Below are 15,209 nucleotides of genomic sequence, written 5' to 3'. Positions count from 1 at the left end.
AACCGAGTCATTTCTGACCTCCAAAAGAACGGCTACCCAAGCTCATTCATCCGGCGCATTATCAGGAAGCAAGAAAGGCAAAACAAAATCCGGTCTATTATTTCCTCAGACGCATGCCAGAAGCGGAAACGTGTTTGCATTCCCTACGTGAGAGGCGTGAGCGAGACGCTCGGTCGCATTCTCGGAAAAGAAGGGGTGCTGACAACGCACAAACCGACCAGCACTATCGGTCGCCTTCTCCCCCGCCCAAAAAACCGGCAGCCCAGAGAAAAGGCCCAGGGCGTCGTGTACAAAATTCCGTGTTCCGTCTGCCCGGCGTCGTACATAGGGGAAACGAAGAACTTCGCGGAAAGGATGAACCAACACAAAGCGGACGTCCGTCACATGAATCGTCAACGCAGCGCCGTGGCCGAACACTGTGAAGGGTGTGACCACCCAATTGACTTCGACAGCACCATTGTATTGGAAACGGAAGCTAACCCACGCAGGAGGCTTCTACTCGAGTCGTGGCACATACAGCAAACACGAGAGAATGTTAATCGTTCCCTGGGGACTCTCCCCTCATCCTACGTCCATGGGCTGCGGCCATTGACCCGCAGGTCCTCCACACAGGGGCTTAAAAAGCCAAGCTGCGCTCGCCCGTAGTCACACCGTGAAGAAGGGGCCGAGCCGGTCCCGAAACGTCGTGTTTTTCCTGTATTTTACTTGGTTGGCGTCACTTACCTTCTCCTAACGTTGCCCAGTCTGTTATTTTTTTTTGTGTCTGTCGAGAAAATTGTCTGCTTGCTACAAGCGTAGGCATATCACTTAACCTTCCAAGATATCTTTCAGTGCCCTCACAGGGGAGGAGCAGCGACAGTTCTGCTTTCACAGAATCGCCCTTTCAACAGAGACGTGGTTAGGTCCCTGTGCCTCCCTGCATCGCATGGATCGTCGGCGGTGCAAAAAAAGCTTTCAATTTTTTAGCTTTTTTTTCTTTCCTTCCGCTGAAATACTGCTCGAATGGTCGAGTAAAGCTGTATGGCTTGGGCACGGCTGGTCGTGAAAGTTCATCTTAACCAATTAGCACGTGTGCAGTGTACATCTTAAGCAGATTTTTTTTGCATTGACTCTATGGGAAACCAAACAAATGACCACCACTGTTCATCTTAACCAAGGGTTCATCTTAAGCGAGTTCGTCTTAACGGGAGTCTACTGTATTCAGGCAGCGGACAATGCAACTCAGAGAGGGCTGGGCTTCGTTTAACAGCTGCAGTGACAGCAGCATCACTTGAAAATTCAGAAGCTCTGTCAACCAAACATTCAAGCACAGAAACTCCCAAGTTCTATCAGGTCATGGCACCCTTCATGGTTATCAGGGGGAGACGCTCGGTATAGAAGAGCTCGGACATGCCTGTGAGCGGCGTATGCTGACAATCTCGCGCCATACAGAACAGCCAGAAAGGAGTACCCAACACCACACAAATCCCTCAACAAGTTAGAAGAGAACACCCTTAGGAGACTACAAACCAACACATACCCAACACCAGCTAAATTACACCAGTGGTACCCTACACTATACTCTCCGCAGTGCCCACAGTGTGGAGAGGTAGCTAACCTCTACCACACTGTGTGGGCGTGCCAATTTAATCCCTTAGTTGACCCCATTCCTCGGAGGAGCAGTGGGAGGCTATTCTGCTCAGTGATCATTCTGACCGGCAGCACTGGGCTGGTGGGGAGGGCCACCGCAGCAGCAGCAGCCAATGGACTACCGGACTAGGCGGCCCACCCACATGTTCTGAGAATACTGAACAAATAAAGATGTTTTCAATCAATCAATTAATCAATCAATCAATCAATCAATCAATCAGTCAATCAATCAATCCCAAATTCTACCGACCTTTGTTCTGTGGTTTGTCACTGGGCGCTGCCAGCCCAAGCTGGGAGTTTGTGTCGTTGCTGTCGATGTTCGAGAAGGGCGAGTTGGAACGGGAGGCCAAGATGCTGTCCTCCATGACGCTCAGGCCGTTCTCCAGCTTGGGGCCCACAATGTCATAGCTCTCCTCGGCTGCCTCTTGGGTGGCGTCCGTTTCAGGAGTGGCTTTAGCCGTGGCATCGGTGGTGGCGGGAGAAGGCTCCCTTTCCTCCCCAGCTGGCACAGCCTCCGGCGCCGCTGTCTCCGCCGCAGTACCCTTGGCCTGCTGGGCACGCTCGTCGAGGTACGTCTGCTTCTTGTGCAGGTAGTACTGGTGGTACTCGTGGTCGGGCAGGAGGAACTCAAAACGCTTGTCACCTGGTTGAGAAAACAAATGAGGGCAAGTTATACTCCGTTTCATACATAGCAGTCAACGCTGCCAAAGGTACGAAAGTAGTCCGCTGCAAAAAACAAGCAAAATGTATGCGTCCGCCTCGCGTCGTGGCTGAGTGGTACGAAGCGTGCACCTGTCTGTTCATTTTATAAGGGGCCAAGGTTCGACTACCGGCTTGGCTGTTTTTTTTTTTAATTTATATTTTTCTTAAAAGATTCATTAGGTAGAAACTCAAAGCTGTCAAACTCTAATACCTACATTGAAAAACACAGCACTGTTTACTTGAGTCGAAGGGAAAAGGCAGTGTAGTGTATTCGCGACGGACGTGATTGCGAAGTGGTTTTCTCGGGCAATGAGCGACTTTTTAACGTGCGCAACTGTCCGAGGGCTCATCCCGGTCGTCTCGCCCGCAGTTTCGAGAACTTCACGCACAGTCTTCTCCAGGAAGCGCTTCCTTATGCTGGAGTAAACGTTGACAATCACCTGCTTGCAGTCTTTCGAAATTTTCAGAGACTTCAGCTTGGAGAATAGGCGAGCAGGAGATGTTTTTGAAGCCGCAGTGGGTAAAGAAAACAAGCGAGTAGGAGATAGCGGTGCCATTTTCGCAGACTCAAGAAACCGAAAGACGAAAGCAGACGACATCACCGGCCGGCCTAGCTGCGAAAACCTGATACAGGAGGAGCCGGAAAAAAAACAGAAAACTAAGGCACTCTGTTTTGAAGAACATTAAAGGAAAAGCAATCTTCTTGCAAAATAAAACACTTTTACTTTTATTATTATACTACAATATCGACCAGCCTTTACTTTAATTTTGAGTTCATTACTCTTTTCACTTTCAACGCACTACATTACGATGCGGACGAGGAGCGCGAACAGGCGCCGCAGCCTTCGCTGCGTTGACTGCTATGTATGAAACGGAGTATAGGAATATAAAAGGACAAGTCCACCCAATTTTCATCTTTAGTAAAAACTGACTCCCTGGTCCCTTCTGGCTATGCTCACAAGTGGGGATCCACACCGAAAATAAAACGTGCAATACTGTCAGCGACAGTGGTCAGACCAGCCAGACATCCAGCAAAGAACCTCAATATTTGCTAACGTGGCCACTACGGTAACACTCTTGCACGTTTCGATCAAAACTAAACGATGACAAAGGCAGCTGACAGTCTCACGGAAGCTCCATTGCCCGACTCATGACTAACGCAGTCTAGAGCCAGCGGGGCGCTACTTACTGTGGAGAGTAGCACATACCGTATTTACCCAATTCCAACGCGCACCTTTTTTCGGGGAAAATACGTCTCAAAATCGCATGCGCGTTGGATTCGAGTGCAAACCGAAACTGCCCCATAGCTGCCCATCGTCATCGCCATTATACGATGTGGGAGCTCACTAACTGCTGGAAACATGGGAGCACGTTTGCTCGTCGTTTTCTGCGTCGCAGGAGCCGTTTTCAACCGGTGTGGCGCTTGTCATTGGTCGCGTGCTCAGCGACCACGGACCGCGTTCACGACGACGGTATCCCGTGCACTGCCGCGGGCGGACGCCTCATCACTGCCGTTGCACGATCAAGATGCGCGGATCGAAGAATGTGTTGATGAAACAACGGTTGTCGGAAACGCGTCATTTCGGCGGTAAAGTTCCAAAAACGATGAGACTCCTTTCTGTTTTGCGGCCGACTCTCTGACAGCGATTACATCGTCCGCAGGCGGGGCACGCCGTGCCGCTGACGAGGTCGTGCATCATGCCGATCTCACAGATAACAGCGCTCCCGCGCCCGTTTTTACAGTCGAAGATCTTTATCTTTCGCTCAGACGCACTGACGAAGTCATGGATGCTCCGCAAGAAGCATCGCCGTTGCCGCAGTTACGCCTAGCAGCAGACGAACCTCCCGTAACCGGAGCTCTCCGCTTGCGCTTGGGGCGTCTTCCTTTATACTGATGCTTTGTCAGGAAATTGCTTGAGCGAAAATCTCGTTTCTCAGTCACATCCATAGCGGAGATAGGAGAAAAACCCGGGCAGAAGCGTTGGTTCACGTCTCGGTGGCGGCAGAACGAAGAAAGAGCGTCTGCGCCCGACCGTGCGGTGGAATGCTCGTAGCCAATGGAACGGCTCCGATCGTACCACGTGATTTGAAGGGCCAGTCGCGACGCTCGACTCGGGCGGGAAACGATCTTTTTTTTCGTATTTTTATCAAGAATGCGCCGCTGCCGAAGCGGCTTCTCGTAGACGATGGGTAGGCCTACTTCCCCGCGAATATTCAAGAGCGGGCGACGCCGTGGAGCGAAATGCCGCGTTCCCGAAATTCGGTCAAATTCGCACTTTCGCGAGCCACCGCGAGTGCTTTAATAGTATTTTTTACTAACTTCCCATTGATTATCGGCTTTGATTTTTTTACACATAAAAGAAGAGGCTTGGGGGAATACAAAACGCAAGAAAATACAAAATCGACTTTATCGAAAAAAATCGCGGTTTTTTCACACGCATCTCCCCTTAAAATATAAAAACGGTTGCAAATTATTTTCATTCGTGGAAGTCACATGCACGTTAGAAGCGGGGCTTGTAGTTTTTTTTTTTCATTACCAATATCGGGCGCGCGTTAGAATCGGGGCTTGAAAATTTTTTTTTTTTTTTGGTGCCGTAAATTGGGTGCGCGTTGGAATCGGGGGCGCGTTGGAATTGGGTAAATACGGTAGTAATGCAGCACAGCCAACCCTCGGATATCATCGAACTCACGTATAACATGGCCCCGTGTATAACATAATGCGGCAATAGCAAGAATGGGGGAAAAAAAAAAAATTTCATGCGGTTCCGCAGGACCAAGCAGCAGCAAACGAAAGTGCAAAACAATTTTCATTGACCAGAAGGTAAGAGTGTATTTAGACCTTTGATATCATGCCGTATGCACTCTCTACAAGACATACCCGCCATGTGAAATGTTGTGCCCTGTGTGCTCATGAACTGTGCGGCAAAGCCAACCATGACAAGTATACTGCAATGAAACACACTGCCACACATCTGTTTTTTAGAGCGACCCGTATTGTCCGCAGCACTTAGAAAATGGAGCTACCTAGCCTGAATAGGTCTCTCCCTGCCCTCTGTGACATTTTCCCTTCTAAGACTTATTTTCTAAGATCTGCGGCCCACGCAGGCTGCGTAAGAAACACAAGTGCCAGTTCGCAAGGCTGCCATACTCTGTTGGTGTACATATATTCGGCCATGTGGTAGGTGTCTGGTGAGCGCGTTGAAGACTCGCACAATGCCCACTGGTTGCACACTAAACGCCAGCTATGCTGTTTTCGCTATACACAGTGACAGGTAAGCCTGCTGGCATGCGAAAGTTGCTGCAACCAAGGTTGTGCACTGCAATAATGAAGAAATTGCAGGGCCCCTTCAACTTCATTACATACCAAGGTTCAACTGCATTTTTGCCTTTTCCACGAGCAGCACATATTGGTCATCAGGAAAAGAAATGGCGAGGCAAATGTATTTTGATTTTTGATTTATTGGGGTTTAACATCCCAAAGCGACTCAGGCTATGAGGGGCGCCGTAGTGAAGGGCTGCAGAAATTTCAACCACCTGGGGTTCTTTAACGTGCACTGACATCGCACAGTACACGAGCCTCTAGAATTTCGCCTCCATCGAAATTCAGCCGCCGCCGCCAGGATCGAACCCGCGTCTTTCGGGCCAGCAGCCGAGCGCCATAACCACTGAGCCACCATTGGGGAAGGTACGAAGGAAAGAAGAGGTGCCGTAGTGGGGGGATTGGGATGAATTCATACCAGCTGGGGTTTTTTAACAACCGCGAACCTCCATAGAAACACAGCTGACGATGCTGGGATTTCATTATGTGGCACTGTGATCAGCAGCTGAACGCCATAACTTCTCAACCACTGTAACAGGCGTTACGTACATCTTGTCACAGTAAATCCATCAATTCCTGGAAGAGAAAGTGCACCTTTGCTCTTGACGATGGTCTCGAAGTCTTCACCATTCTTGGCGACATAGACAGCCATCTTGTCTATGATGGGCTGCACATCCGGAGGTGGCGGTATCGCGTAGCCCGTGAGCACCGCCTGTGATGGCAGCAGGATTGGTTCCAATCCGGGAGGAGGCGGAGGTGCCGAGCAGTCCTCGCCAGTGCCGTAGCCTTCGTAGCCTGTGAAAAATGAGCGGCATTGAAAAAAAAATTGAGGGGGGCACTTTGTTCACCTAAAGTGCATTGAGGCGAAAGCCTTAAGCGTGGTGTTGCTGCTTGTGTCACTGATGCGTTGTTAACGTGTTAAGCTTCGCCTCTAAGAGCGGAACGCGACAGTGTCTTGGTTTGGTTTGGTTTATGGGGTTTAACGTCCCAAAGCGACTCAAGGCTATGAGAGACACCGTAGTGGACGGCTCCGGAAATTTCGACCACCTAGGGTTCTTTAACGTGCACTGACACCACACAGTACACGGGCCTCTAGAATTTCTCCTCCAAAGAAATTCAACCTCCACAGCCGGGATCGAACCCGCGTCTTTCGGGTCAGCAGCCGAGCACCATAACCACTGAGCCACCGCGGCACTCTGCATACAGACTTTTTTGAGACCTCACATAAAGTTTCCTTTGACAATCACCCAGTTTTCTTCTCGTTAAATTCAGAGGACAATTGTACAGGTTCTACAAGTGTCACTATGACATGGGTACATGAACTACACACAAAGCTAATTCACCCTGTTAGCCCCAGTGCCAATTACGGTAGAATCTCGATACGAACCTCACAGGGTCGTGAAAAAATTTGTATCATCCGAAATGAACAAAATTCACGTGCAGAACCATGGAAACAGCATTCACAAAGATCTGTTTATGGCTCACGGGATTTATTACGGATGCGCGGTCATAGCTCGCAACTCACACATGTACAATGCAACTGGTAATCGTGATGTCGGCAATGCGCGGGCCGCAGGCTGCCACTCACTGACTGCAGTGCATTTTGCACGACTAGCGATTGCAGCACTGGTGATGTACAAACAGCACTTAGAGCTCAAGGATGCAGTCACAGCTCGCGCGGGAATGTGTTCAGAACGTGCGAAATTCTACACATTCTACACAATGCACTCTGGCCAGGGAATTTTATGAATTCGTGTCATCGGGAAATTCATAACAACCACGTTCGTATAATCAGGATTGTACTGCACTAACGTCTCCTGAACTGTAGTTTCATTGAAATTTGAACATTTGTGGTCGGCACACAAGGGTGGATTGGACCCACCGATGCATGCCCGTGGACCAGCAGTAGTACGCACCTGCACTTCTTTTGATTTCCCCCTAATCACTCCCTTCAGCCCTTCCTTAACGGAGAGTCTCAAGAGTTCGGAAATCTTACCGCAAATTCCACTCCAGGGTGCTCGGCTGCACATAACGTCATGAAGAGAGGAAAGCCTTCCCACAATACGCTGTGCACCAACTACAGTACAACTTTATTTTTCTGCATAGACTCAATTCCACTCCAGCTATCACAACACTAAGCGTCAATCAAGAATGAAACTTCAACGTGATGGGGACTGAAAAATTTGTTCAAATTATGCTGAGTTCGAACAAAGAGGAGCCTTTTTAATACATTTGATGATCGCGGAGCCAAGGCGCCTGCTTGAACTAAGCGAGGTTGATTCAGGAAGATTCCACTGTATCAAGACTGCGATATGAACGCTACTACTTTCAATGTAGCACATACTTGTCTGCTAGTGGGTATCAAATGTGTGCCCACAGATGATTGTTTAGTACTGTACCACATTGATGAATTAAAAAGTATACCCCTCAAATTCGCAGCCCTCGTTGGCCAAAAAATGTTGACTTCAAATATAAGCTAACAGTCCCCCTCTGTTGTGTAGCTTCATGTGGGATGGCATTGTGGCATGCATGCAGCTCAATGCAATAGGCGGGTAAAGATTCATAGCTCAGTTAGCTCCTGATCACGAGAGGCTGCTTACTACTCTTCATCTTCCGTGGCAGTTTCCACTTCGATGCGAAAGCCACACCGCGCGCAGCAGTGCTGTGCAGTTAACGCACTCACTGCAGTCCACGCTGAAGCGACGTAGTGCACAGCGTCAAGCACTGAAATGGTCGTGGGCTGCTCTCCGCGCTGCTCCGCGTAGGCCACGCTGGCTGCCTGTCGACTGCGTTTAGTACGTCCAGCTCTTCCTGAAGGGGAAGCGCCTTCCGCTTGCCCGACGCTATGACGCCATCAAAGCACGATAAAGATCGTGGCATCATGGTTTACAAGTTCGTCGTTTCTGAGGCGGATAGCCGTCCAGTGGCCATCTAGTGGCGGCCTCTCCAACTCACGTGTGGCTTCTTGCAGCCAGCTCCGTAGCCAAGTCTAGCCAAGACTCGCCAAAAATCAAAATGGCGGTTGGCACACCTTGCCCAAGCGGGTTTGGGGTGCAGGTTGCAACGTATCATGTGGTAACGTTTCCTCAGCTACGACGAAACAGTGGGATTCCTAATACATTGGATCCTATGGAAGCTATGCCAGGACCCGAGGAAAACGACGTAACAGCCGGGAAAACGCAGCAGTGAGGAACGTAATAGCAGGGTTCTACTGTACTCGAGTAATCTCGATTCGCTGATGACATCGCCTTACTAAGTCACTCAGGACAAGAACTGCAAAGCATGATCAATGAGTTAAACAGGCTGAGCAGAACGGTGGGTCCAAAAATTAACATGCAGAAAATCAAATATTCAACAGTCTAGCAAGAGAACAGCAGTTTGCAATTGGCAGCGAGGTGCTGCGAGCGGTAAGGGAATATGTCTACTTAGGGCAGGCAGTGACGGCTGATTCGGATCATGAGAAGGAAATAACTAGAAGAATAAGAGTGGGGTAGGGTGCATATAGCAGGCTCTCAAATCATGAAAGGCAGTTCACCGATATCCCTCAAGAGAAAAGTGTACAACAGCTGTATCTTACCTGTACTCACCTATGGGACAGAGACGTAGAGTCTAATGAGAAGGGTACAGCTTAAGTTACGAACAAAGCAGCGAGCTATGGAAAGAAAAATGATAAGCACAACGTTAAGAGATTGAAAGCAAGCAGAGTGGATGAGGGAACAAATGCAGGTTAATGACATTCTAGCTGAAATCAAGAGGAAGAAATGGGTTTGGGCAGGGCATGTAATGTGACAGTAAAATAACCGCTGGTCGTTAGGGGTAACGGAGTGGATTCCAACAGAAAGCAAGCGTAGCAAGGGTCACGAAAAAGTTAGGTGGTTGGATGGGATTAAGAAGTCTGCGGGGATACGGTGGCCACAGCTGGCAAAGGACAGGATTAAGGGGGGGACACTGGTCTTAAACCTATTTTCCTTATTTTTAGCCCAATCCTAATGAAACTGTACTATCTTGCTCAGTTTTTTATACTGATTTCAACAATGCAATTATCTTTCTCATAAATTAGTTGGTTCCCAAGATAATTAATTTTAATTAGTCGTTCATTAGTACCTCGGTGCAAAAAAAAACTGCTCAATAAAAAATCATTTTTAATCCACGGCTGCATAGTATGGTGAGTAAAGAGTGCAATGATCAAAGCAGTTTTTCCGTTTTACCCTTATTAGTAATTTACAGCACTTGGAATATCAGTGTTCAAGGTGTGAATGTAGTGCATCGGTAAACTTTGCGAAATTATAAATTTTTGAAGTGTGATTGAACAAATCTGCTTCGATTATTGCACACACTGTGCCTTCAGCTTCCCTTAGCAACTAGTACAACATCTCTATCTGTCCTAGATGTTGAGATATCGGCATACTAAGATAGCCAGATGTCCAAAATTTTCATGCTATTAAATTGTCAGTGCCTGCATAAATTCAGCCCACACGATGATCTGAATTTAATATTATGGTCAAAATGATGATTTCTTAAAGGAAAAAAGTGGTACAGGTGGAAAATGATAGCTGTAAATTCCACAAATGTCATTTTTTGAAAATCGTTTTTTTGGTCATTTTTTGGTTTCAAAGACCAGTGTCCCCCCTTAACTGGAGAGACATGGGAGAGGCCTTTGCCCTGCAGTGGGCGCAGTCAGGCTGATGTTGACGATGATAGATCAAAAAATATCTTTGGTCATAAAATTCACCCCTTCACTGGAAGGAATCCAGTTCTGCTCAACTCGGCAAAATAGAGATAAACGGATCTCTAAGGCTGCACTGATAAGTGCATCCACACAAGCTCCTAATGTTACAAGTTGTACGTGTTTCCCTTCTGCCATCACAATCTGCAAGGTGCGGTTTCAGGTGCTTACAACAACCTTCAGAATAAAACAAAAGCGCATTTTCGCAGCTTTTCCATTCTCCTTGTTTTAGCACCCTTTGCTTGGGCTCACAGTGAGAAAATTACTGCGTGATTTCCCTTCCTCAAAAACCAATTTATGTATCGAAGTCTGAGGCTGCCCACTCACCAGCACCGTCCGTGTAGCCGTAGGCCGATGCATGATTGCCGGCTTCCCCATCCTGCGCCGGTGCTGGGGAGCCGCTTCCCGTAGGGCTGTCCAGGTGGGGCTTGAGGTTCTTGATGAGCTGTGAGTAGGCATTGTCCTCTCCTTGCCTGGCCAGAAACACCTTGGACACGGCCACTGGCTGCGAAGGGCAAGACAACACGGAAGGGGAGAGGCCGGAGAGCAGCATTAGAGGGCACACCCAGCACTGCTCAACACCGCGAAAAAGTGATAATGAAATCACTAAAGCTAGACCTGCGCATCCCCATAAGCTCTCTGAGAAGCCCCCTCCTCACTTTAAACCCCCGAAAGTGGATTCTACTGAAGCAAAACACGAAAACTGAAATAGGCAGTGAATACCACAAGCTACCGTATTTACTCGCGTAATAGGCGCACTCGCATAATAGGCGCACCCCTAGTTAGGGCGCGAAAAATCAATTTTTTTATTTCCGCGCATAATAGGCGCACCCCGAACTTGGCACTGTGATCAATACTGTATTTACACGATTGCAAGCCGACGCCTCGCCACCCCCCCGCTTTCCAATCTTTATTTTAACAAAGTTTTTGCTGAACTGACTACTAGTCCCTACTAGTGCTGCTGCCGTCGCAGCTGCTGCGGACCCACAGCACGTACAACGACATCGCGTAGAACAGCCGCACACAGTTTTCAGGGATGCTCACTTTAAACGTCTGTTTGGAAAGCTTCATCTCCAGCCGGAAACGTTCCCGACTTAGGCCCGCGAAAACCTCGGCGCTTGGAGTCGCGTACGAAAATTTAGGGACGCCGCAGTCGCAACTGCCGCACTTCTCGGCCACGTCGTATTTTCCGACCTGCCGCACGCTTGCCGCATTCGAGAGAAAACTCCCAGCCGTATAGCTGTTAAGGTGCTTGCCCGTCAAGCTAAAACAGCAACGCTCCGAGGCAAAGCCATAAACCACGATAACTATCGCGCTACCGCAAATCCCGGCACTTGACAGCAACAACAACAAAAAAAAAAAACGAGCTGGAGATGCTGATGGCGATATAGATAGCGCAAGCTCGCGGCGGAGGAAAACGATGATGATGATGATGAGCTTGGCCTTGGGCGGCGTCTGGAAGCTCCTGTGCGCGTGTGTGGCCTCCGTGATCAAGCGCCCGTTGCGCGCAGCCGGAGCCGATCGCAGAGGCCTCGGCGCGTGCATTCCGAAAGTTTCGGTGCGGCCCTTACACGGACCTTTTTTTTTTTTAAACATTTTCTTCGCGAAAACGGGGTGCGGCCCGTACACGAGTGCGTTTACGCGGTGTGTTCAATTTTGCGAGTCGAAAAATTTCCGGAAATTTTACCCCGCGTAATAGGTGCACCCCGAACTTTGAGCCGGATTTTCTGGAAAAAAAAAGTGCGCCTATTATGCGAGTAAATACGGTAATCCATACAGGCCTTATGAATAATACAAAAAATTTACATTATTCGTGATTATATATATGCTCAGTGACGAATTAGTTTAATCCCTAAATAAAAAGCAAGCATATGATGACAATCAATTGTAGAACTGCATCTGCTTGCTTAAATTTAGCCAATGTCCTGCTGACAGCCTACCGATAAAATCAGAAAAAGTATCAGAGAACTAGCGCAGGTAGAAAGAAAGGAGGCCTGTCAGAAAAAAAGAAAAGTGGTCTGCCCTACTTTTTTTTTTTAACAACATAGATCCTCACAGTGGGCTCAACAACATGCCAAAAGCAGTGGATGAAAAACAACACCCGCGCAAAAAGAGAGTCCGTTGGTTTGAGCGCAATATCACCTGGACTCACGCAAATGCCTCTCCTCGATGGTGTTTCGTTCGTGCAGGGATTTGCCCCTAGAGCAGGTAAACACAATGCGGTTTGAGATCTTGAAGACACACACAGCACTTGCACACAGTCAAGAAGAAAAGGCATGCTTGTGCAACACTCTTCAATGCACAACCCATAACAGTCGGTCGAGCCTCGTGCTAACAAACTTAGCTACAGCTAATCACTGCATGCATATCCTACTACTGTGAACTACCCACAATACACGAGTTCTGTTAAAGTTAATGCTCTTTCCAAAACTAGTTTCTCCTGCACTGAATCAAATAAACGGCTTCTAGAAAGATAATGGCACTTACTCTAAATCTTGTTATTAGTATTTGTTTAGGCTTTACCATGTTATTAGTCTATTTAGGCTTCTGTGGCAAACTTCAGCCACTGAAGATTATGCCTTGCACCACGAAGGCAAGTATATGTCTGCAACAAAGACCGATGACTGTCTCTCTCCTCTTTATTAAGTGCACTTATGTCCAGAAAAAAACTCAGAAAAGTGGGAGACATAAGCCAAGGCTAGTATGATGACCCAGAGCCCAAAACCCACAGCACAGGTGCTCACCACAGCTGGCGTTGATGCCGCAAACAAGCTTGGGTGGAGGTAGTGGTCATCTTCATCATCGGACTCCTCATTACCTGCAACGAGCACCAGTCAAGCGGAAAGGTCATTGACACTGCGGGTAGAGCCAAGCACAACACTTAAGAGAATCTTCTGTTCACAATGCACAGCCTTTCTGCCACCTCACATTTTTAAAACAGCAGCAGTCCTAACAATGAGCATGTACCCTTATAAAGTTTACAACAGAGAGCTTAGTTAGAAGCAGAGGTGAGTAATAGACAGCAGCACAGGCACTGTGAGCTAAAGAGAGCTTCAGTACACAACACACGTATCAAGCCTCGTTTCAGAAACTAGAAGGGAGTGATTAAGGACGCCATGTAATCAGCAACTAGTTAATGCTCCTTGGTTCAGGGGGCTTGTGGGACATTCCCAAAGAAGAGTAGCTCTCTGACAAAAGAATAGGCACGCTCAACATCTACAAATATGCACGGCCAAACATTCATAACTGAAAATGAATTGGCTTTGGCTGATGTACCACAGCCAGACTAGGGCAGTTTTTGCAGGCTATCAAAAATTTACCTCTCTACCTGCTGAGCTCAACAGAACAATTTTTAGACGGCACGGTAACACCCAGCCGATTGACACTCTGACCTGTGGCCTGCAAGGATCAATACTTAAAACATGAACATTGCCGAAGACTCAAATTAGTAACTCGTTTTTCCTTTCACACCTTTTACAAGACTTTATTTCCTACCGCTAGAGAAAAACTATGGCACTCATCCCCGCAAGCAAGAAAAGAAAAGAACAACTAAAAAGAAAACGGGTAATACAAAATCTCAAGTTTGCAGCAGGACCTCACTAGCAGGTCATCCAACTCAATTCCGGATCCACCTCTATCACTGAGATCCAGAGATTTGAAGAGCTGGCGTTACTTTCATCTTTATTCGGAGAAATTAGCAAGCAAAGTTTTAGCACAAATATGCAGAAAGCTCACCCTTGGGACAATGACCAAACGCAGAGACAGCTACAATGGAGGAAGAACAATGCACGAGAGTTACACATTCAAAACGTCATACAGGTGCTGGATGCAGGGACATGATGAAGAGGGTAAGAATGTTAATGGTCATACCCAGAAAGTGAGAGAAACGGAGAGAAAAAAATGAGATGAAAAGAAAGTAGAAAGGATGACATCCCTGCACGGTCTGTGATTCACACAAGTCACCCTGCTCAGTGAAATTGGGTGCAACTTCAAAGATCAAATGCTCTGCTGAACTGAAAGTCATAGGCATATTGCCAAAGTACGTGTGACTTCTCGCTGTAACTGTCTTGTCTTTGAGCTTTCTTAATTCTCATAAGGCATGGCAAGGCAGGCTCTATTTTAAAGTTTGAAACTTCTTTTTAAGGCATGTTTAAATTGCGAAGAATATTTGCATAATTGTATGCCTCATTAGAGTTTTCTGTATAGTTGCACTTAATTAGTTTATCATTTTTTTTTGTAACATTTTACTGACTACAGCTACTGTTTGCTGCACTTCGCACAAGGACATTCCCCAGCTAGTTTCCTGCCTTGGGACTTTTTAAGGTAGTACATACGTATTTTCTATTTTGCATATGCAAAAAAAACTAAATAAATCTGAAGTACGAAGCACGGCAAATGCTGGAAAGTAGCAAATAACGTGACCATAAACATTAACTACAAATTAGGGTGTTTGTGTTTTCAGGCAAGTTCTTAACCCTTTGAAGGTTTTTGCCGTATATGTACGGCGGCGGTTTTCTGTCCCGCAAGGTCTTTGCCGTACGGGTACGGTTTCGATCTTCCGTTTGAAATTTTGCACCAATAGAGCAATGCGTGCTCACTGGGGGTGCTGCCACCTCTTAGGACTTACAAGAAGTGTTTGAATTTTATGCTGCCTTCTTACGGAGATAAGCAGAACTTATGTCTAGCTTTAGCGCGGCGGCACAGACTGCGGCAACACCCCTTTTGTAGTTTTGGTTTCGCCGCGTGATCGCAACGGAGTCGCACGAAATTTGAGTTTTCTTTTTGTCAGCACTATCTTGCAGGGGCTGCCGAAGTTGATTTATATCTCTATTG

General features: G+C 47.5%; 1 protein-coding gene across 4 annotated transcripts in view; it reads right to left on the bottom strand.

Annotated features, from left to right (window-relative positions):
* su(w[a]) (suppressor of white-apricot) overlaps window positions 1-15,209 on the bottom strand; it is a 46,265-nt gene that overhangs the window by 17,063 nt on the left and 13,993 nt on the right. For 3 of the 4 annotated variants that reach the window (XM_089571901.1, XM_089571902.1, XM_089571903.1), the window contains 5 exons: window positions 14,112-14,141; window positions 13,121-13,194; window positions 10,704-10,881; window positions 6,245-6,445; window positions 1,880-2,272 (listed from right to left, as the gene is read on the bottom strand). In XM_089571901.1, the coding sequence (XP_089428027.1) occupies window positions 1,880-2,272; window positions 6,245-6,445; window positions 10,704-10,881; window positions 13,121-13,194; window positions 14,112-14,141 (876 nt within the window). The remainder of the gene's footprint in view (window positions 1-1,879; window positions 2,273-6,244; window positions 6,446-10,703; window positions 10,882-13,120; window positions 13,195-14,111; window positions 14,142-15,209) is intronic. The other variant, XM_089571900.1, reaches the window with a different exon arrangement.

The sequence above is a fragment of the Amblyomma mixtum genome, chromosome 2 (assembly GCF_055824585.1).
Source record: "Amblyomma mixtum isolate Tamu chromosome 2, ASM5582458v1, whole genome shotgun sequence".
Classification (NCBI taxonomy): domain Eukaryota; kingdom Metazoa; phylum Arthropoda; class Arachnida; order Ixodida; family Ixodidae; genus Amblyomma; species Amblyomma mixtum.
This window is presented reverse-complemented; position numbering and strand designations above follow the sequence as displayed.